Source organism: Phascolarctos cinereus, unplaced genomic scaffold (assembly GCF_003287225.1).
Source record: "Phascolarctos cinereus isolate Bilbo 61053 unplaced genomic scaffold, phaCin_HiC Scaffold_4;HRSCAF=312, whole genome shotgun sequence".
NCBI lineage: Eukaryota > Metazoa > Chordata > Mammalia > Diprotodontia > Phascolarctidae > Phascolarctos > Phascolarctos cinereus.
In genome coordinates, this window is record NW_027555847.1 from 76,880,077 (window position 1) to 76,904,356 (window position 24,280).

The 24,280-nt window shown below is 34.9% G+C and overlaps 1 protein-coding gene across 1 annotated transcript in view; it reads right to left on the reverse strand.

Annotated features, from left to right (window-relative positions):
- Window positions 1–24,280, reverse strand: part of ABCA13 (ATP binding cassette subfamily A member 13) — a 482,687-nt gene that overhangs the window by 271,411 nt on the left and 186,996 nt on the right. The window contains 3 exon segments of the mRNA XM_078151686.1: window positions 8,828–8,940; window positions 9,910–9,983; window positions 23,641–23,871. Of these exon segments, the coding sequence (XP_078007812.1) occupies window positions 8,828–8,940; window positions 9,910–9,983; window positions 23,641–23,871 (418 nt within the window).

Genomic DNA, 24,280 nt, shown 5'->3' on the forward strand with positions numbered 1-24,280 from the left:
TGGACTATACATATAGAGATGTCCAGCAAACAATTGATAATGAAGGGCTAAAGTTCAGAATGGATGGGAGTGGATTATTTCCCCTGTATAACGTAAGAAAAGGAACTTTTCTGTCTTTATCTTTATCTATTTATTGTCTGATATATTACCAGGCACAGAGTGGGTTACTGATGAACATTTATTGAATTAAATTACTGAGTTGAGGAAATCAAGGACTGTAAGATCAGAATATTAGAATGGGTGTTAATATGGATATTTGGGGAAGGATTTTCAAAGTCATGTTAAGGTAGGAGAATGAAAGGACTGAAAACATGGCCTGTAAATTCTTAGAAGAATGGAGATTTCTATGAGCAATGTTTCCCACTGTCTTTTGTGGAAAATGGCAATAATATTATATATGAAACTGTATCGCTTAATTCAAATCAACAATTTCAACTCGGCAAATAATAACTGAAAAAATATGACCAAAATTACTTAAATAAATCCCCATGTTATAAAGGATCTATTCTGTGAAATTTGGATTCACTCAAAGGGCCACACTTGAGGACCTAGAGGGCCACATGTAGTCTTGAGGCCAAAGGTTCCCCACCCCTGACTTAAACTTATCATTGTTAAAAAGACTTCTCAGGTAATGGAACCTTCTAAATGTCATATTTTGACATACAACATTTTTTTAAGGTTTCATCCATTTGCTTGGTAAGTTAAGTTTCTGGTAAAATATTAGTTTTTTTAATTATAGGTTTTAAATTCAATGTATTCTGAGTTATAAAAATATCAGTTAATTAGTTATTTTATTTCATCAAAATGTGAAAGCTAAAGTCATTTTAATCACTGTATATTCAAATATTCATTGATGGAAATCCCAAAAGTGTCCTGAAGAGAGCAACCAGGATGATTAAATACTTTGAGGTCATTCAATGTAGGACTCAGTTGAGGGAAACTGAGATATTTAGGCAGAGGGAGAAGTAGGAAGGATATGATAGCTGTCTTCATGTATTTCAAGGGTTCTCCAATGGAAAAGGGATTAGACATTCACCTTGTCTCCCACATATAAGAACTGGAGAAAATGGATGTAAGTTATAAAGAAGCATATTTAGAACTGATGTAAAGAAAATTTTCAAATACCTAGAGCTATTTCCAAAGAGCATAACTTCTATGATGGATTTTTCTTTTGTATGGGTCAGATTAGTGGGCCATTGATGTCCTTCCCAAAGCTTTGATTCTGTGAAAATTTAGCATTCCTTAAACAACTATCAATATACCTTTTATTAGAGGGATTTCTTTTTTATTGTATCATTTCATTAAATTGAGTCACCTGATTAGTGTGTTCAACTCTTCCAAACTGATGCCAACAAAAGGAACCCATTGGATTGCTATACTGTGTACATGCATAGTATGTACTAGTAAATACTAGACTAAATTGGAGCATCAATCACAAATTCATAATAAAAGAGATCTCAGCTATTAAGAAAAATACCCATCTTCATTAAACCACTGAGCATTTGACTTACACATTATTCTGCTCATAAGAAAAGCATTGATACAAACAAGGAAGAGGAAAAAAAGCCTTTATTGGTAAATAATAATAATGTCTGCAAAGTTCAGACATCTTACCTATACTCACAAAGATACTCAAGATTTACCCAACTCAAGAATCTATAAGAGAGCTTGCAGGTTGCCCCAATAAAACAGTACTTTCTCTGAGTCAGCATTCTCTCTCCTTTTTTAAAAATCCGTTTCCATTAAGAAAGTTTTCATTAAAAGGGGGATGAAACCAGGAGAGATGTCAGACTCAAGACAGACTTGAGAGTTATAAAGGTGGTAATAATGACTCAGTTTCACATGTGTTTAGAAGCTTTGGGTAAAAATGAATTTGTCAAAATAAAGATTGTAGATTTCAGAAATTATATTTTTATTAAAAGAACAATGCAAATAATTAATTGAATACTTACTATTGTCATGCAGTTGTTCTGTGCTTCTCTCATATTGAGACTTTATGTCTGTTGTATCAGGACTATGTGGTTTGTTTTTGGAGTCTTGTAAAAGCTTCAAAAATACCTTTTTAGAGACAAAAATAAAGCTATGTTTATCATAGGTTTGATAATAGTTTACATTTATATAGGATTATTGTAAATAAAATGCTTCTTTTATGATTTTTTCTTTCAATTTGTTTTCCTTTCCATTTCCGGAATTTGTGGAATAAATTATTATTCCTAGGATACCTTCCAAACATACATCATAATATATTCATTCATTCATTAAACTTATTAGGCATATACTCTCATAAGGTACTTTTCTAGGCACAGAGATAAATTCATCAATCGACAAAGCTTGATTTCTTCCCTCAATAATCTTCGTATAAATGAGGGCAAGAACTAACCACCTGCCTTAAATAACTACAACACAAAACAATAAATAATAAATACCATATTAACAGCACATGAAAAGGTATGGGGAAAAAAAGAGGGAGAGATTCATTGCTTCTAGCAGAAGTGCCCAAAGAAGGTGCCGTAGAACAGATATCATTAAAGCAAAACATTAAGAAAGAGGGCAAAATGTCAGTAGGCATAGATGGAAACAATTTCAAGTAGAGTGACTGAAATTTTTAAAACTGAATATTCTGTAGCAAATAACAAGTACATTAATCAGGGAATCGTTGGAGAAAAGGAATAAAGGTCGCCAGGTTGTGGAGGACCTTGAATTCTAGGCTGTTCGGACTTTTTTGGCGAGAAAATAAGAATCTGATGAAGTAGGTGAATAACAATTTCAGGATACTGTGTAGGAAGCTGCTCAGTGGAACAGATTCACTTAACAAGACCCCCAAAATAATCAAACATAGTACTCTAGTAGGCCTCTCTATTTGACAAGAATTACTAGAAAAATAGGAAAGTAGTTTGGTAGAAATTAAGTTCCAATCACTATCTTAAACTTATACCATATGCCCCAATAAGCTTCAAATAAATATATAACCTAATAGAAAAGGTTTTATCATTTTTGAAAAAAAAAATTGAAAAGAATCAGAATTACCTTGAATAACTAGGTCAGGGGAAAAATTATTAATCAAACTAGAAATAAAGACATTCATAAAAGAAAATCAAAATTGTGATAAAATTTAAAAGATTTTTAATGAAAAAAAATCTACTAACGTAAGAAGGCAAGTAACAATAAGAAAAAAAAATTCCCAGAAATGAGAATAGGATGGGAAAAGATTATTTTATTGAGGGCTTCCCAATAAGGAAATTCTCTTGACCACTGCAGATTGGTATTTTTCTCTGCAACAAGGTCTTCCTGACTCAAAGGTAAGCTTTCTATCCACTACAGTCCCTGCCCCTCTCACAGCAAACATATCTGATAAAGGTCAGATATCCAAGTTCTACAGAGAGAAAAAAACATATTACAATGAGTCATCCAAAAATATTTGAATGAGAGGTAGTGAACAATATGTTTAGAATAAAACATATATTATTGGACTTGGCCAATATATTGCTTTTCTTGTTTTTTGCTTTTGCTTTGCTTGATGATACATCTATCATTTGTGACACAACATTTGCGGTAATAGTAGGAATGAAAATATTTGTTAGTGTTCAGTCATTTCAGTCATGTCTGACTCTTTATGTCCCCATTTGGGGTTTTCTTGGCAAAGATACTGGAATGGTTTGCCATTTCCTTCTCCAGCTCATTTTACAAATGAAGAATTAAGGCAAACAGAGTTAAGTGACTTGCCTGGGGTCACACAGTTAATAAGTATCTGAGCCCAGATTTGAACTCATGAAGATGAATCTTCCTGACTTCACACCCAGCTGTCTATCCACTGCTTCACCTAGCTGCTCAAATGAAAATATAATTAATTAAAATAAACATGCAATACCACATGTTTGTAGTAGTAATGAGAATGAAAACGGATGAGCAATAGTGGTAGTTAAAAGAAGAGGCAATAGGAAAAAAGATGGGGTTTGAAGAAAAAGATGATGAGTCAAATTTAAATCTGCCTCTCTGCAGCCACTAAACTTTTCTCCTAGGTCTAGATTCTAAGACCAAGAGAGATAGCTAAACACCAACACAGATATCTAAAATGCACAGTATCCCTTGATCAAGGCTTTAGAGATTGACAAAAACAGACCAGATTGTGGAGGGCCTTGAACGCCAGGGATGAAGAGAACAGAGGTTTGAAAGTAGGACAGAGGTGAATATCAATGACAAGTAAATGGGAGAGATACTGAGTAGGTATAATTTTGTTATTAAACAAGTTGGACAGGATGACTAGCCCATTTTCCAATTAGACTCTGCAGTGTGACTAGGGTCTTCTTTTTGAGACATTGAAAGGCCCAAGGTCAATTAAGTTGCTGTTCTTCGTTTCCCAGGCAGCCAAATTGCCTGATAGCCTTAGCAAAAAACAGGGGGAAATGATTGTTTCCATTGTTTGGTAAATGATCTGGACTATCAGAGAGATTCCAAACCAGAAAATGGGAGAGGAGAGAACGGTTCTGGTAAGCAGAGGCACTCTACTCAGTGCTAAGAAATGTTCAGTAGATGTAAAAAGTCAGGCTTCTACTTAGAGACAAATTAGGACAGACCAGAAAGAGCCCTGGATCTGAAGTCAGAGGACATAAGTTCAAATCCTGGCTCTGCTGCTTTCTACCTTTGTGGCCTTGGGCAGGTCACTTAACCTCACTGCACCTCAATTTCCTCACCTTTAAAAATAAAGAGGTTGAACTAGATGTCTTCTGAGGTCTCTCCCAGCTCTAGACTTATGGTTCTATGATACTATGAACCTCTCTGGGCCTCACTTATCTGATTTGTATTTCCAGCTGAAAATTCTATGAAAACAAAAGAAAAAAACATGGAATTGAGTAGATCTAGATGAACTCTATTTTCTCTCAGTTTGGGGTTAGTTAATTTAGATTTGGGTTCTGAGGAGAGCTGTAAAAAGTTGTCTAGATAGCCTCAGCACTTGCAATGATGAAGAACAGCTTTTTTTTTTTATGAGTTAACTACTATCAATACAAAGGAAGCTCCTGCTTATCTGTAAAATGGGTGGATTGAACCAGGTGATTTCTAAGGCCCTTCCTGCTCCAGCACTCATTGTCTACAGTACCAGAAGCAAACAAGGACTGTATGGCAAAGACAAACATCAAAGAAAACAGGGTACTGCTATTCTACAGACAATTATAGAGAATAGAATTAAAGAAAATTGAAACCATATCAATTAAGAAGTGTCATTTGCACTAAGGCTTTTGTTCCATTGATAATCCAATAAGAATTTCCTTTTTAAGCACGATTGAAATTATGATTATTTTTGGTCTATCAATATAGACTGCTACTACACAATCATATTACAGGTTGGTTGTAAATATGTGTATATCTGTGTATTCTTAAGCTTCCTGTCCCAAAGGGGTCCTGTAAATCTTATCTATCACAATGAACATGAGGCCCATCTAGTGGTGAATGCAACTTGCAGACACACATTCCCTTGGGACCTGGAGAAAGTCTAAAGAATTCTATCACAGAATCATAGAGTCATAGACTTATAACAGAAAGGGATATAAATGATCATGTAATCTGTGCCCCTCATTTTAGAGATGAGCAAACTGAGGTCTCTAAAGGTTTGTTGACTTGATTAGTACCATTGGTAGTAAGTTGCTGAATGAAAATGTGAACCGTCTTAGTTTCCTCATCTGTAAAATGAAGAGACTGGTTTGGATGACATCTAAGATCCCCACTTATAATCCTAGATCGTGGCGTCCAGGACTGACCTTCTCTTTGTAATCTGATCAACTCCTATGGATCCAATGATCACTTCTATGCAGGTATTTCCTCTATATCTTTCTCCTTATCTTCAGCAACATGAACTGTCTGCTAGAAATCTCCACCTGGATATTCCATAGGCATCTCAAACTCAACACACCCAAAACATTACTCATTACATTTTCTTGAAACTCACCCCACAGAAATAAGGACTTTTCCTAACCTTATCAGTCTTTAGGCCAATCTACTAGTCACCATGTTCATAATCTTGGAGTCATCTTTGACTCTTCACTTCCACTCACCTCCAAAATCCAGTCTTCCAAATATCTCTCTAGTCCATCTCCTTCTCTTGACTCACATAGTGATCATGCTCATTCAGGTCCTCATCATGTCTTGCCAACATGATTTTGATAGTCTCTGTTTGTTTCTGTGTCTCCAGTTTCTCCCCTCTCTAAGCTATCATCCACAAATTGTGGGCAGCTGCCAAATTGTTATCTCTAAAGCACAAATCTGACCATCTCATTTCTGTGCTCAAGAAGTTTCATTTGCTCTAGAATACATACAAACTCCTTTATGGTATTTAAATTCTTTCATAATCTGGCTTGATAATAATCTATCTTTCCAGACTGACTTCAAATTGTTTCCCCTCATACATTGGATGTTTCTGGTAAAGTAGCTTCTTTACTATTCCACCCACAGGATATTTTAATTTAGTTAGTCTTATGCCTATGATGCCCTTGCTTCTCACTTCCACCTCTTTAACCCCTGCATTCCTCCAAAATAAAGCTTAAGTGCCAGCTCCTACATTAGCCCTTTCCTGACACCCCTCCTTGTTAGTACTCTCCCTTAGCTAAAATTGTTTTATATTTCAATTTAATTCCATAAACATTTATTAAATGCTTACTATGTGCCACACACTTTAAATACTGGAGACAGAAAATTTTTAAAAAGACAATTCCTGCCCTCAAAAAGTTTACAATCTAAAGTGGATGAGGAGCAGAAGGACATATTGATGATGGTGTAGTCAAATCCAAGGGGTGCAGCTAATGGGAAATGGCTGGCCTGTGAAGCCTCTTTAAATGGATACTTTGGGGAAGTTCTGTGTTCTACACTCCAGCTTGCCAAGCAAAGGAGCAGAAGCTGCTGAGGGTAACTACCATAACATATAAGTACCAAAGCTGATGGAATTTCTTGGATGATGGGACTTTCTTGGTGATGAACTTTTCCTGGAAGCATAATGATAGTGGGGTTAAATCTAAGGAATGCAGCTGTTTTGTATATACTTACCAGCATACATATTGCTTCCTTCCTACTAGAATATGGGTTCCTTGATAGTAAGACCTGTTTCATTTTTGTGTGTGTGTTCCCAGTGCCTAGAAAACTGTCTGACACACAGTAGACTTTTAGGAAATACAGAAATTAAACCGAAAAGACCTCAGAGGGGATAAAGTAATAGCAAATGTCACACTTTTTAATGGAGCAATATGATGATGGCAACCTTAGCAAATGTTTTGGATTCCTACTGAATTATATTATACTTAATAGCATATGCTCCTATTTCCATTTTAAGTAATATTTTGGAAGAATTATATAAGATGCCCTAGTCCAGTGGCTTAGAGGAACACATCAGATTCAAGATATAATATTAATAATGTCTTTCTTGAAAGGTATTTTATGTGAAGGTCTATAGCATTCTATCAGTAAAATTTTTAAAAGGAGGAAGTTTCACATTATGCCCTTAATACCTACTCATACATTCTTTAAAATTTGAAGAAAAAATTCGCTATCATCCCTTTAATCAGCATTCATGCTTTCAGGGCATGTCTTAAATGTTTCTGTTAGATAACTGAACTGAGATAGAAAATTTAAACCCTGTTTTATTCGGGCAGAGACAGAAAGGAAATTCAGTGTGTTCCAGAAGCTCATATAACCAAATGACTTTATGAAGTTTCTACTTTAAAAAATTTCCAAATTTAGAAAAACCAATTTGACCAACTGAAGTAAAAAGATATGTTTAGCAAATACAACACATGCAATCACCACACTAATTATGATATGAAAAGAAAGTTAACTGTAGTATTTCTCTGAACAATTTTCGACATGATGTCAGGCTACTGAGGATGGAATTAATACATTATTCTTAACCTTTCTATGCCTCAGTTTTCACATCTGTAAAATAGGGGAGATAATGGAAAATAACAAATAATAACAAATAACAAATCCCACAGAATTATTATGAGAGTCATATGAAATCACATGTATAAAGTGCTCTGCAAACCTTACGGCACTATATAAATGTTAGCTATTATTATTATTCCCCATTGAATGTATATTTAATTCACTTCTGATTAATAGAGACAATTTTATGTTGACTTTTTCTTTACAATGACTAGAAACCTGTAAGGAATTGAAGGGAGTTGGCTTTTTGTTCTGTTGTTGTTGTTCTATTGGTTTTGTTTTGGGTTTTTTTTTAACCAAGTAGATTTAACATGTTGAACCTGTGGGAATTATCAAGCAACTTCTTTAAGTCAAAGGAAAATTTGAAAATGTTTAAACAAGTTAGGTCTCTTAATAGTTAAATAATATCATCCTATTAAAGGGCCAAAAATAAAATAACAGATCAAGAAATTCCAAATACTCTTTTCACTAAGTGATATTTTATGGATTTGACATTCATGTAACTTTACATTTTTATTGTTATTTTTCTTATGATATAGCCTGTTCTGCTTCCTCACAAAAGATGCATTCAATAGACATTATTTTGCCATATGCAGCCCTTTAGTCTTTGTTGAGAAGCTTGGAAATTTGAAAAAGCTTCTAATCCCAAACATTTATGAGAACTCAGTGTCATCTAAATATTAATTGTGCCATTAATCAATCACTTGGGCTTGTGGACTATACTTATCTTTTGATTTCCCTTTTTAAAAGCGTGTTGTCAAGTACCATAGACCCTCTGACTTGGCCTACAGTTAAAATGTCAGGTTGATGAACTGTGTCCCAGAGATTGCCAGGGCAAAGTACCCTTCCACTTAGAAATGAGAAAAAAAAAATGAAGCTAACCAATATTGGTATAAGAGTATACCCATTAGCCAATGAGCAACACATCGTTGATGATGGCAACGGGACAAGCAAAATTCAGCTCCTATCATATAACCTCCATTACTATGGTCAGTTTCACCTTTGTCTAAACGGCCACTGCAAATCAAAAGAGGAAAAGGGATAGGCAATACAGGATAGTGAGAAAAGGACTTGGTTGTTGATACACTTGGACTCTTCTACCAGTTGTGCTGCTAACTAGCTCTCACTTCACCTTGGCAAATCACTTCTCTTTGAACTTCAGTTAACCCTTTATTAAAATGAGAGTGCTGAATTCGATGTTCTTGAATCCCAAGAGGCTTTAACATTATGGGAGATTTTCTTTAAAAGTTTAACGGATCGGGCAGCTAGGTGGCGCAGTGGATAGAGCACCAGCCCTGAAGTCAGGGGACCTGAGTTCAAATCCAGCCTCAGACACATAACACTTACTAGCTGTGTGACCCTGGGCAAGTCACTTAACCCCATTGCCTAGCCCAAAAAAAAAGAAAAAGTTTAATGGATCGCATCTATGGGAGTACTCCCTGCAATGAGGTAGATCATAACCCATCTAAGACTTCTCAAACAGTCCTGCTTTTTTTGTCTTTGTTCTTGATGCAGGATCCACCCAACATACTGGAGGTCTTCCTTTAGATCAGGGGTTTTTTACCTGAGGTCAGTGAACTTGATTTTTAAAAAATATTTTGATACCTAAATATAGATAGATAGATAGATAGATAGATAGATAGATAGATAGATAGATAGATAACTATGTCAATATAATTGGTTTCCTATGCAATTCTATATGTATTTTATTTATGTAAAACATTCTGGAAAGGGGTCCATAGGGCTTTGCTAGTCCATGACAAAAAAAGGTTCGTGAACCTTTGCTCTAGATATTTTAATATTTTAAGGCTATTTCTTAATTATTAAGTAATATAGACAAACTTATAATTATTCTCATTCATTGCTTTTATTTTGTGACTAGCCTATCCTCTTTTCAGGTCTTACAGCTCTATTAACCTTTTCTGGCATTCCCCTTGTACAATTCTTCACTGATAAGATTGTACTGCCTCTTCAAGCCCATCATACATCGTTCTTTGGGTAACCTGAAAATTAGATTTCTTGGAGGCTACGGTACCCCATGATTCAGTCATACAATATCCCTGCAAGAACATTATGATTTAAAAAATAGGTCTTAGTTTCAAAAAGCATGGATCCATTGGAAAAAACTGCATAATTTCCCAAGTTGTAACCTATCACACTTCTCTCTTCCTATTTAATTCTGCTCTCAATTATAACATCTACCTATGATATATGCACTGATTTGTATACTTTGTAGACAGTTCATCCAACTAAATATCAAAGTCTGGACAATAGACATTCTTCATCTAGTTAGTTTTCTATAGGTAAACAACCTGCAGAATTCATAAGCTGCCATATAAATGTGATCTAAATAACATCAATCTTTCCTTCTTCCCCTTACCATACAAAGCAAACTTTCTTCCATGAAGGTACCTTTCTCTTAGATGCCAACTTTGGGGCAGGCAAATTTCATATGGCCCACATTCATGTTTTCTCCCAACAGTGACATACCAACAGTACCATAGTAGTTTGTTATTATGATTAAAAAGTATCATTTAGACCAGATTCAGTTGAGTAAAAATGCCCAAATTATGATTTGCAGCTACAGAAGCAGTGAAGTTAATTGTCAAACCCTCCAAACCCAACTGTAAAGTCATCAGGAATAATGCAGATGAACACAGAAGAAAGCACGTATTGCAATAATAACCATGTTAACCTTAGATCAATAGAAAAACTTGAGAAAGAAAAATCAATACTTGTTTTAAAAGACAAAATTGGTCAAGATAGACATTTCACAGGCTTTCACAAACAATGGAAAGTTTTTGAAAGTTCTTAATGTTCTGGTCCTTAAAAATACTTATTCAAACTGAACTTATTTTATTGTTTTGATATTGGTTACCTCTCATTTCTGATTCATTTAAAGATGCCTTCAGACTAACCATCTCCTCATGCTTTAGAAACCAAGGTTTCCCTCTTAGCAAGTACTCTGTATAGAAATCAAGTGAACAATTCCTTTTAAAGCCTACTATGGGCAAAACAGTATGCTGATCACAACCATGTGCTGAGTATTAAGGAGGTGGACTTTGGGAGAATCTAAGATAAATAAGATCTCCATTCTGAATTTAAGGAATACCTGGTCAAGTCCTTTGAAGAAGAGGACTATTTCAGCCATTGAAAGTTGTGGGTTACAGGAAAGAGGTGAATGCAAGGATAAAGGCTCAGAGGTAAGAGTGTGGAGACCAAACAAGATCAAAGGAGGAATAGGTGAGTCGTCTTGTTTGTCTAAAACGTCTAATACATGAGGGAAAATGTTGTGAGAACAAGCTGCAAAGGAAGATTGAAATCAGATTATGAACAGCCTTGAATGCAAAGCTACACAATTTGAGGAATCCTTGAAGGTTTCTGATTAGTTATGTGTCACTTCCATTGTAAATACTTTCCCACACCTGGAGGTGATTTCTTTCTCCCCAAATTTCTCATAGCACTTTATCTAGGCTTCTCTTATTTGGTTGTGGAGGATACATTATAGTTCTTTGTGAACATAGCTTACTTCCGTTTTTAGACTGTAACTTCTTCAGAGCTGCCTGTCACTTTTTTAAATTTTTTTTTGTCATTTTGTCATTTTTTAAATTTTTAACCCCATTCCTACTATGTGCTAAATAAATGTTTGTGGAATTGTTGAATTACAGTAGCACCTTCATTCCACGTATATATGCATATGTACATACATATGCCTGTATATATGTATACATATATACACATAAATTTATACATACTCGTATATTCCTGCATATACATGTGTACATGATTAAGTATATACATTAATATATTGTAGGATACACATACATATACATATATAATGTTGCAAAATGATGCCAAAAATGTTCAGTTCCTATGGGCCACTATGTTTCAAATGAAGATTGTAGTTGAAAACTTTTCAAGTTAAATTTTTTCCTTATTTCTGTAATTTAATCAAGGTATGATTTTTTTCAGTTCTATAATTCACATATTGTTGAAGGTTAAATTTTGTTCCATTTGGGTAGAAATGCCTTAAGAATAGGCAATGAAGAAGTTGCAAAGATGTCTTTCCCTCAGGGGAAAAAAATGAGAAACAAGAAAAGGGTAAAAGGATTATCTTCTTAGAATTGCTCACACGCTGAAAGCTTCCAGTGGACCAGCTAATGTAATGAATTGTCCTCCACTGTGTTGGACTTCTCCATTTCCTACTCTGAATGAGAGACTATCCTATGACACAGTGAGTTCTCTGTCACTTGAAGTGTTTAGATAGAGGCTGGAAGACCAATTATTGGGATGCTAAAGAGGGAATTCATGGTTCTGGTAGATAACATCTGGTAAATAACATCTGATAAATAACAGCTGAGGTTACATCCAGTCTACAATTCAATGGAAAGTCAAGCAGCAATTGGTTACAGAGGAATAATATAATGTGAGAGCTTGAAGTAAGGTCCAAGAATGAAGCCTGGAATTAATGGGTCATAACATTGGGGTTCAAGTCTCAGTTCCAACATTTCCTGGTTGTATGAATCTAGGTGACCAATTTAATGTCTCTAAGCATAAGTTTCTTTCTCTCAAAAATGATAATATGTAATACTTACACAAAGAGGTAATATAGCATGATGGATAAAGAGCTAGCTTTGAAGCAAGAAACTCCTGAAATCAAATTCTACCTCATATATACTGGCTTTGTGACCCTGAGCAAATCACTTAATTTCTGTATTCAACTCCCTAAGACTGTAAGTGGCAGAGAAGGTGGCAACCTGAACTGCTACAGGGAGTTTCCTCACCTACAGGTTCCCTATATCAATGAAATCACATGTCAGTCCATATTCCTAATATTTATTTTAAATACTTCAAAGGATTTTGATGTGGAAAACATAATGTCAGTGGAGGTGTAGAAATGTCTGATTATAGAAATAGGATAGATAACATTGATATGGTACTTTTATGCATATTACTTCAAATGATTCTCAGAATAACTCTGTGAGGTAAGTATTATAGACATCAATCCTGTCTTATGGCTGGGGATGTGGAAAAATTGTGATGCTAGTTCATTATTGGTGGAACTGTGAATTGATACAACCATTCTGGAGAGCAATCTGGAATTATTCCCAAAGAGTTATTGAATTGCCTATACCCTTTGACTCAGCCTTACCACCACTAGGTCTGTTTCCCAAGATAATTAATTAAAAAGGAAAAGAACCTATATGTTCTAAAATATTTATAGCAGTTCTCTTTGCAGTGGCAAAGAACTGGAAATAGTGGAGATGCCCATCAACTGGGGAATGGCTCAACAAGCTGTGGTATATGACAATGATGCAATTACTATGCCATAAGAAATGATTAGCTCATTGATTTGAGAAAAAAAATGAATAAATTTACATGAAATGAAGAGCAAAATGAGCAGAACTAAGATAACATTATATACAGTAATAGCAACATTGTTTTGAGAACATCTTTAAGCAACTAAGTCACTTTGACTATTATAAATACCCAAATTAACTATGAAGGACCTATGAAGAAAGATGCTATCTGCATCCATAGAAAGAACCAACAAATAGGAGTATGTATAGAATGATTTTACATACATACATACATACATACACACACATACATACAAGCATACACATATGCACACAAATATAGATAGATAGATATGATTTGTGTGTAATGGTAGCCACTTCAAGGGGAAAGGAGAAGGGAAAAAGGAAAAAAAAGAAATTTACATGATAACTTTAGTATATGTTTAAAAGGAATAGCAAGTTGTGCATGATTGATTTGCAGTTTCATGTGCAATCATCTTTTTTTATTATATAATGTTATGGGGGGAAAAAAGAGTCTAAGTGACTTGCCTAGACTCAGCTAGAATATGTCAAGGGCAGGATTGTCTTTACTCCATGTGCAGGTATCTCCTCACTACATCATGCTGACTGTATTAAAGCATTGTATAAATCTGAGTTAATACTATTTTTTACCAAGGCCCAGGTCCTTAGGAAATTATTCTTATTTATTTTTTTTATTTTTTTATTTTTCCCAGTTACATGTAAAGCCAATTTTTAATATTCATTTTTAAAATTTTGAGTTCCAAATTCTCTCCCTTCCTCCTCCCAAAGAAGGCAAGCAGTTCTATGTAGGTTAGGAAGTTATTCTAAGAAACCTAAGAGAACTCTTAGGTCTAAGACTCATAAATCAATAAAGCACTACAGGTTTAAACCTGAAAGGTCCATTGGAAGTCATCTCATCCAATTTACAGATGAGGAAATTAAGACCCAGAGGTGAAGTGATTTGCCCCAAGTTTAAACAAATAGTCATTCTTTCCCCCAGGATTGGAACCCAATCCCTCTGTCTCTAATTGCATCACTCTTTCCACTGTATCCTCTGCCTCTTTTGGCATTTATTTGATTTTTGAATAATATGACCTAAGACAAGTTATTTCATTTCTCTGGGCCTAATTTTCTCTACCTGTAAAATGAGTAACTCACATTTGATGTCTTCTAAAGACATCATTGGAGAGTTTTAAATATGGAAAACAACTTGGAAGTCATCTATCATCAGATGCTGGGAGAAATAACTAATGTGCTACATGTTGAAATCAAAAACTAAATGTCACTAAGCTCAAATGATGGGGTGGATTTAAATTTAAAACAATATAGTTTAAGGTGGATCACTGCACAAGGTTTCATTTATATTTTTTTGAAAAACCTGCAGCATAGGTACAGGATAGGGGTGAGGGTTAGAGAGCCATTTCCATGAAATTGCCTCAGTGTTTTTGGGGACAGAAAGTTCAGTATGAGTCAAAAGTTCAATGGGGCAGCCAGAAGAGTTAAGACTGCTTTTTTAAAAAAAATCATGGCCTAGGAGTTATTGATGATGATAAAAGTGAAAAAAGGCAGATAGCACAAAGAGAAGGCTGCTGAGGCTGCTCAATACAGATTATAAGATCTTTGTGGGAATTCTGTTACCAAGTAGGCAGATATAAGAGGCATAAAGTGTACCATAAAGGGGCAGAAAATTGCTGACTGCCTGGTCACATTAAAAGAAACCACTGAGCAAGCAAAAGGGAGAATCTGGAGAGGCTATGTTCTAGTGAGACTAGACCGGGAAGAAACCTTTTCCTGAACTAGCTGTGAATTCCTATCCAAGGCTACATGAAATTACAGTTTCAGACAAATTGATTAAATGTCTGAAGACACCACAAATGTCACTAGTATTTCTCTATTAAATGGGTGAGTTAGAAAAGAAATAAAAGTTACCACGGTGACAAGGCAAGACTTTCTACTTGTTTCGTTTGACATCACTTAATAGTTTAGAAGACTGGCCCAGTAGGTTGGCAGGAATTTGGCTTCCAGGCAACTGGTGAATGAATGGTGGTGCCTTGGTTTGTGGCTACATGGATCAATTGGTCTTTTTTCTAACCAGATGATTTATTTCCAATTAACATAAGCAATTCATTCAACAATCTGTTCTCTGCCAAGGAAGTGTATTTAAAATATATATAGAAAATGAAAAAAAGTGTAATATAATTGCCAATAACTGTTTGCTTGTGGGAAATGGCAAAATGTATATCATTCAGTAAATGGACGATCAGAAAAAAGAGATTGATCAATTATGTACTGAGAGATTATAGATAAATGTTACAGTGGAAAAATATCTAGACTCTGCTATGTTAGGTAGATGGAAGATTGAATTCACAGAACAATACAAATAAGAATCATGAATGTGAACAAAAATTGAAACATATGAGTAGCTTGCAATCTGCACCCCTCTATGGAATACCCACCTCAAAAAGAACACAAATTGATTGAAACATTGAAGTTTATACCAAAAAAAAGGTAAAGAAGGTTTATATTACCATATATACTACTACTATTTGTTTTCCCCTAAAGATAGGGGGAAAGGAGAACTGGAAAACAGTGAAAGAGATTGAGAGTATATTTCAAATAGACTATTGATATCAATGATAGAAATGTGGGGTGATATAAAGGTAATAGACAAAGGGCTGGCCTTGGAGTCACAAAGGCCTGGATTAAAGTCCTGCCTCTGATACATATTAGGCAGCTCAGTACTGCAGTGGATAAAGTACTAGCTCCAGAGTCAGAAAGACCTGGGAACAAATCCAGCCTCAGACATTTGCTAGCTATGTGACCTTGGGCAAGCTCTTTAATCTCTGACTGCCTCAGTTTCCTCATTTGTAAAAGGGAGAAAAATAGCACTTACTTTCCAGGGTTGTTGCGAGGATAAAATGAGATATTTGCTCAGCACTTTGTGAGACTTAAAGTGCTAAATAAATGGTAGCTATTAATTTTTATTAGCTTTGTGACTATCGGGAAGTATCTAGGCAAACCTCTAAATTACAGACTAACTTACAGATGACTTGCAGATCCACACCAGTGAAGAGAGTTTTTTTGCACAGACATTTTCATTTATCAGAACAAATCTTTCATTTTAAAAATCTTTGTGGGCCTTTTCCGTTTTTCATTTGTTTGCTGTCCTCTTTTAATCTTTAAAAATGATACCATTATTTAATTGAATCTCACACCAAGCTTTCTTTTAATTAGTTCAACAACCTATTAATTCTTTTTATTTTATGATGTGATAATGTTCATAATCTTCAATTATCTTCTATAGTACTTTATAAACAAATCTATGTTTTAAGCTTGTGTTGTCCTAAGCTGCTAGATGCTAGATGCTATAGCTATAGATAAAGCTGTAGACATATATAGATATCAATAGATAGATATGATATATAGATATAAATATAGATATATACAGAGCAGCGAGGTGGCACTGTGAATAAAGCTCTAGCCCTGGAGTTAAGAAGACCTGACTCAAATCTAGCTCCAGGCACTTACTAGCTGCATGACCCTGGAAAAGTCACCTAACCCTGTTGGCCTTAGTTTCCTCATCTGTAAAAGGAACTGGAGGAAGAAATCGCAAACCGCTACAGTGTCTTTGCTAAGAAAGAGGTCACAAAGAATCAGACATTACTGAAAAACAGCTGAACAACATAGATAGACAGAGAGAGAGAGAGAGAGAGAGAGAGAGAGAGAGAGAGAGAGAGAGAGAGAGAGAGAGAGAGAGAGAGAGAGAGAGAGATGATGCCTCTATGTCCCATGTAATGACATATTATTGCTGCCTATAGACACATCACGAAATTAACTTAGCCAGTCACTTCATTTGTCTCTCCAAGGAGAACTTTTGGACCATCCTTCCATTTAGCTGCTTCTTCCTTCTGACTTTTTATTTACAATAAGGATGTTAAGATATATATGATACAAATACTCCAGTAGCACATCCATGAAACCAAAAGGAAGCAAACAAGACTGAAGACCATTTTGTACTTTTCTGTTTCATGGGTTGACATAGCCAAAGAAATCATCATCGCCCACCTCTAGAGATGAGTTTCTTCATAATTAGGTAGGCTGATGCTTGAAAAGCAGACTCAGTTATGGCTGGGACCATAACTGAAGATTTTCTAGAATGGCAGAACCTATCAGACTTTGCACGGTACTGATAAAGGCTTTGAGAACCCATGATGACCTTTCTGCTACAATAAAGTGTCAAAGTAGCACTTTGTGGAAGACTAAAACTGTAATTAGAATAAAAACTACATGAGAAGTCAAGATCAGCAATTTGTGAAAAAGTGTAAATGTCAGCAAATATTTAATTCTGAGGGCTATGCATGCAAATTGAAAATACAGGAAAAGAGGAAACAAATTTCATTTGCAAAGAAAAGGCATGAGGAAGGAAAATGGGCATTTGAAAATTAGTTTTTGTTTGGAAAGTGAACCAATGTGTGAAAATGAAAGAATGTAAATATTTACACCAGAAGTATTTTTTAAGTTCTCCTGGATATCACACTGGATATTGCATTCAAATTCTTCCTGTCTTTTCCAAATGTTATTAGCTTCCTGACCATAAGCACATCAAGTAAACCACTCTCATTTTCCTCATCTTGAAGGTGGAGATAATAATAACAGCATTTCCCACATCACTGATCTGGTATGAGGAAAGTGTTTTATATACAGGGTGTCCAAAAATTCTTAGGATAATTTTAAGCAATAAAAGCTGAAGTTGTTGAAATTTTAGAAGCACAAATGCTACAAACTTACAAAATCATTAGAAAGGTTAATTATTATTTTTTAAAATATATTGATATTTCTTATTAAAATTCAGCATAATTGCTGATTTGTGCTATGTATCACTCTGGTCGATTCTTTAACTTTGTGAAAACTTTAATCAGCTGCCTCTCAGTGACTAAAAGGATTGAATTTGTAATCCTAGCTTTAAGTACATCAAAGGAGGAGGTTTTGATGCATGCACAATAGTTTTGACCTGACCTCCTCTCTAAAGGAAATAGATCAGATGATTGTAGTTGCCAAAAAAAGAACCTTCTCTACCCAACCACTAATATGAAAAAGTGTCATCCTGAAATTGTCACACATGTAATGCATAATTACCAGGTGTTCCATCTTGCTAACATCAAAATTAAAAAATTTATTTTTCAAAACCCACAAAACAAAATGTGGAAAAGAAATATAATCAAAATAATTAAATTTTTAAGTGATTTTTTAAAATATGCAGCATTTATACTTCTGAAGTTGTTAAAGCTTGAAACCTCACTAAAACTTTTGGAACTTGATATATAAATTATATCTATTATAAGTAAAATATAAATGTTTTATGTACTTTTTAAAGTACTTTTATCTAAAAGGAAAGACATTTTTAATTTTTAAAACATTCATATTTATGCAAAACTACTGTTTTCAATGGAAACAATCTAACTACAGAAGGGTTCCATCTCTGGATATCTTCAAGAAGATAATACACATATTAATCTACAGTGGTAGAGGCCTTCACTTGACTGAAGTCAAGATGCTAGATCACATGATCTCTTGAGGATCATTTTACCTCTGTGATTTCAAAGTTAATAACAGAAAACATCTGGCAACAATGAAGTGTTTTATAATCCATAATTATGATTTGTTTCAGGAGCTTACATGACTCGGACATAGATTTAGTATAAGTAAAAAAAAAAATATAACCTTCTCCAGTAGATGCTTTTGAAAAATATCTGATGCCAGTAGTTTCACATAGGTGCACCAGTGAATAAATAGTGCTTCTCCTTTATTACAGCTCAAAAATCAAAGCACCCACTAACTCTTTCCTGCCTTTCTAATGGGTACCAGAAAGTTGAAACATTTTTAGGAAATGATGCCCACCAGTGACTTCAGAAAGCCAATGATTTATGCCAAATGAGATGCATCAGATCTACAAACAGAGAGCTATTTTGGCATAGTCTTCCTACTTGTTATCTACACATCAGAAACTATGACAACTAGTGCCTCACAAATTTCTATTCAGGACCAATATTTTAATGACAGTATTTGCTTCTCTTGGCAGCTGGCCTTGTAAACCCAAATTTACGGAGAATTACAAAATCGTCTGAACACATGTGCAACCGAAGGCAGAGGCCTGAAACTGGTGTGCAGACTGCTTATACACTGGAATAACAAAGAACATTTGCAAAAACCACTGGGGAATTTTACACAGGCCAAGGCATTGTTTTATTCTAACTTTTGCCTTGATATGGATGTGCTTTATGCATTTCGCTTTGTATTACAATCATTTCTATATATAACTCATCTCTCTTATTAGACTCTAGGCCAGGGATTCTTATCCTTTTTTATTTAATGTCATGGGCCCTTTTGGCAGTCTAAAGAGCCTCATGAACCCATTCTCAGAATAATGTTTGGGGTTTTTTGGTCATAACTGAAGGAAAGGCTCAATTTTAAGAATCCCTGCTCTAAGCCCTGTGGGGGAAAGGAGTACCCCTATTCTAAGTTAAGCTTATCTTTGTGAATGGCACACCTTTTTGTGCATGGTTCATTCAATTGAAATTTTCTTCTGTCATCCACTGACTACACTGTAAAGGTGGATATAGAAAAGAACATAAAAAATACTGTAGAAAATATGGGTCAAGAGTAAAAAAAAGAAGCCAAAGGCTTATATCACCAAAGCCTGAAGCTTTTGTTGTTAATATTTTCTTATAGAAGATTTAGAACATAGACATAGTGATTGGATACAGTGAACACTAGACACAATCATAAAAAAGAAATGGAGTAAATCTTTTTTTATACCAAGCCTGTGATTTTATTTGCATAGGGAGTTCCCAGTAAGTGATTACCAATGCCATTTGTATTTCTGATATGCAATTTGTAATCTTACAAATTTACATGAGTCACTGAAAGGTTAGAAAATTTGCCCAAGGTCACACAGCCCAAATGTGTAGTAGAGAGGTGGTTTGGGGAAGGGGAAGGAAATTAGTTCTGTTTTGGACATGGTGATATTGATGTATCTTCAAGACATCCATTTTGAAATTTCCAACAGGTAATTGGTAGTATGGGAATAAAGCTAAGGAGAGAGTCTGGGGTTATGGATATGGATTATGGGAATTATGGATAGGGGAGTTATCAGCATAGAGGCTATAACTAAATACATCGGAGATGATAAGGTCAACAAGAGGGAGAACATAGATGGAGAAGAGTAGAGAACCTAGGACAGAAACTTAGGAACACCCTCAATTAAAAAGCATGATCTGTATGAACCGGCAAGGGAGACTTGCCAGGGGCCATATAGACAAGTAGAATGAAAACCAAGAGAGTAATGTCATGAAACAATAATAGCTAGTGTTTATATAATGCTTTAAGGTTAGAAAAACAAATATGATCTCATTTTATCTTCACAATAATGCTGCAAGGCAGGTGCTATTACTATTCCCATTTTACAAATGAGAAAATTGAGGGAGACAGAGGTTAAACGACTTGGACAAAGTCACAGAAATGTCTCAGGCTGGATTTGAATTCAGGTCTTCCTCACTCCAGATCCAGAGCTCTATTCACTCTTCCATCTACTTGCTTCCATGAAAGCCCACAAAGGACAGACTATCCAGGAGGACATGATGATCACTATTGTCAAATGAAGCAGATAACTGGAGAAGAATGATTGAAAAGACCATAGGACTTGCAATTAAAATATTATCTGTAACTTTGAAGAAAGCTTAATGATAACATCAGAAATCAGATGGTAGAGGGGTTGAAAATGAGAGGAGAAGTGGAGGCAGCAAGCCTAAACAGACTTTTCAAGGTATTTGGCTGAGAATACAAGATATATAGGATGATAGCTTGAGGAAACGGTAGAATCAAATGAAAATGCTTCTTTGTATTTTTAAGGTTCTATGATACTTTGACTTGTGCAAAAGCAACAGGGAAAGAACCAGTAAGAAGAGATAGGTTGGAAACTTGAGAGAGAGAAGAGATGATTAAAGTTGCAATCTGTTAGAGGAGGCAAAAGGACACATGTAGAAGTGTTGGGTGGCCTTGGTAAGGACAAGACATTGTGAATACTCAGAGAAAAAATAAACATTATTAACAATATAAAATAGCAATTGCCTAGATATCAATAACTTCTGATCCATATGTATATGTTCCCATCTCTACAAAAATATTTATGGGAATAATCTACACCAGAGGTGTCAAACATGCAGCCCTCCTGCAGCACTTCTAAGTGCAGCCTGAACCAGATTAAACCATAATTGGGAAATATTTCACCAAATTAAAAACATATGTAATATAGATAATGCTAATATGTTGTTTTTAACTCAAAATGCAGCCCCACAGGGATCCTTATGTGTGATTTAGTGGCCTCAGTTTCTATTTGATTTTGAGACCACTGATCTACATAATTATTGAAGATATCCTTGATGAAAGGATGATCAGAGAACTAGAAAGCTTTTATGGATAACATGTCTAGCAGAAAACATCTTTAAAGTTGAGCAACTAACTAAAGGGTACAGGGAACAAAAGACACCGTTATTTTTCTTACTTGGTCATAAAAATAGCATTTGATTTTGTGGAGCAAAACTCCACTTAAAATGCTATATACTCCATCAAGACGTCTCCCATGCACATGGTAAGAGGACTTGAAAGACATAACAAAATAATTTTGTTTCATTACACTTTGATTAGAAATACCAAGTGAGATGAGAAGTGTATCAGATATAAGGCAGTTTTATCATAAGATGAATAAAAAAGAGAATTTGATATATACCAAAATTTAAGCAACATACAATATTGCAATTACACATTTGCAAAGGAACTTTAACCTGAGGTTGTTTTAAGAAGAACTGAGTATGGCCAGGAACTGCTTAGGACAAATATACAAAGAAAAAGGGGAGGGAGTGAGGAGGATGCTTTTATTATGTGTAATAAGGAGAGCAGGACATCAAAGGAAGAAACCTAAGGACTTCTTACCACTAAATATTTTCCATCACCAAAGATAGAAACATATATTTATGTAATAGGAGCAGTTAGAGGACGGGCAGAAGAAAGTTTGAAAGGGTATCTGTGTTTTAGTCCAGTCCCTTCGTGTTGTGCATGCGGAAAGTGAGGCTTGATTGTCCAAGGTCACACAGGTAGCAATTGTCAAAACCAACACTAACAATCTAAGACATTAACTTCAATTCTAGAATTGTTTCCACTGAACCATATTGAATTAATCTTAGATGATGTATTTTCATCCACATAGTGTTCTATGGCCTTAGGAAAAAGTTCATCCTATAGCTTCAAACCAGTCTTTTTTAAGTCAACTTTTGGTTAAAAAAAATAACAATCAGTCACATTACATTCAGAAAGTAGTCAGCTTTGTTATTCATTTGTCAAAAACTCACAATGGTCACTAAGAATAGTGATCCATCAACTTGGAATTACTACCACTTTGAATGAAAGCATTTTTTTCTTGTGGTATTAATTCAACATTCTCTTAGTGCCTGAATTTTTCAGAACCAGCAGACATATAGATCTCAAAATTATAGCCCTCCCTCACTTCAACATATAAAGCACTGGGTTTTCAGTTAGAAGTCATGGGTTCACATCCTATCTATGCCACTTATTACCTGTATGGCCTTAATCAAATCAATCAACCTCCCTGGCCTCACTTTCTTTATCTGCAAATAAAGAGGCTGAGCTATATGAAACTTAACCAAGGCTATACATATTTCTAACCTCTAAGTGCTCTTTAAATGTATGTCATCACTATTTATATTTTTAAAAATAGGTTTCACAGCATGACTTTAGGTTCAAAGAAATATTTCTAAAGTCTTCATCCAAAAGCTGATCATGTAATATTTCTGGGGTTTTAAAAGGATGCAATGTAAAATTCTTTTAAAAAGATTTCATTCTGCAAGATTCATAGACTTCTTCCGCAGCTGTTAGCAGTGCAAATATATGACTGAGATATTGCTACCACAGGTAACCAAGCTCATCAGTTTTAAATCACTGATACCATTGTTTCAGTTAAAGATCACAGAATGATCTGCTGATAGGAAGCATTTAGCATATCTACTAAGATTGGATGAAAAGTCCTCTGAATAAAAATGCAAGATTATCTAATGCTGTCTTAAACTCACAATTATCTTTGACGCAAAAATATGAGATGGATCAGAAAATTAAAATAAATATAGGCACTTAATATTTTTTCCTTGTTCCCTTATATTTCTTTCTATTTCTATCTCCATGCAAAACTCATTTTGTTAGATGCAAGGTAAAAGAAATGTGTGACTGTAAAAGTACAAATGGTGGTGGGAGAAGTCTTAAATTTTGACTAATCAGAGATATTCCAAGGGGGTTGCAAGGAGTGATAAAAACAAGAAATGACAAATACCTCTTCTAAGGTGGTATCTGAAATTCCATAGCCAGTTAGATGCAAATGATGTAGGTTTTGATCCAGAGCCTGAAAGAGGCCTTTAAAGCATGCTTTGTCTGTATCCTTTGGAATTGCATAAGTCAGCTCATTCCCACCATCTTCTTTAAGAAATGCTTTTGGAATGTGGATCTGTATCAGAGATGTAACTCGATCTATGTCCTTGGCATCTTGGATCTCCACAATGAAAGGCTACAAAGAAGATGGGAAAATAACAAAGAGAAAAGAGGTGAAATCCTCAAGTACCTCAAACAGACATCAGTTGATTTGAATTAGTCATTATACATTCTATGGGAACTAAAATTCAAATTAAGCAAAGTTGAAATATCCATCCACTGACACATGCAGCAGCATGGACTATGTATTTATGTCAAATACAAATCAACTCAGGCACAAGATACCTTCATAAATACATTATTTATTTCATCTCTCCCTACCTTGAAGGTCACCTAAATTCAACTCTAGGATTTATACAGGACAAAAATTGCCTACAAGTGCCTATAGATAGCCACAATGTTTTGGTTTACTGCCTTACTATTACTATTTGGCCTTTAATATGAGAAAACAAAACCAGAGTTTCTGTTTATTCATAAAAAGAAAA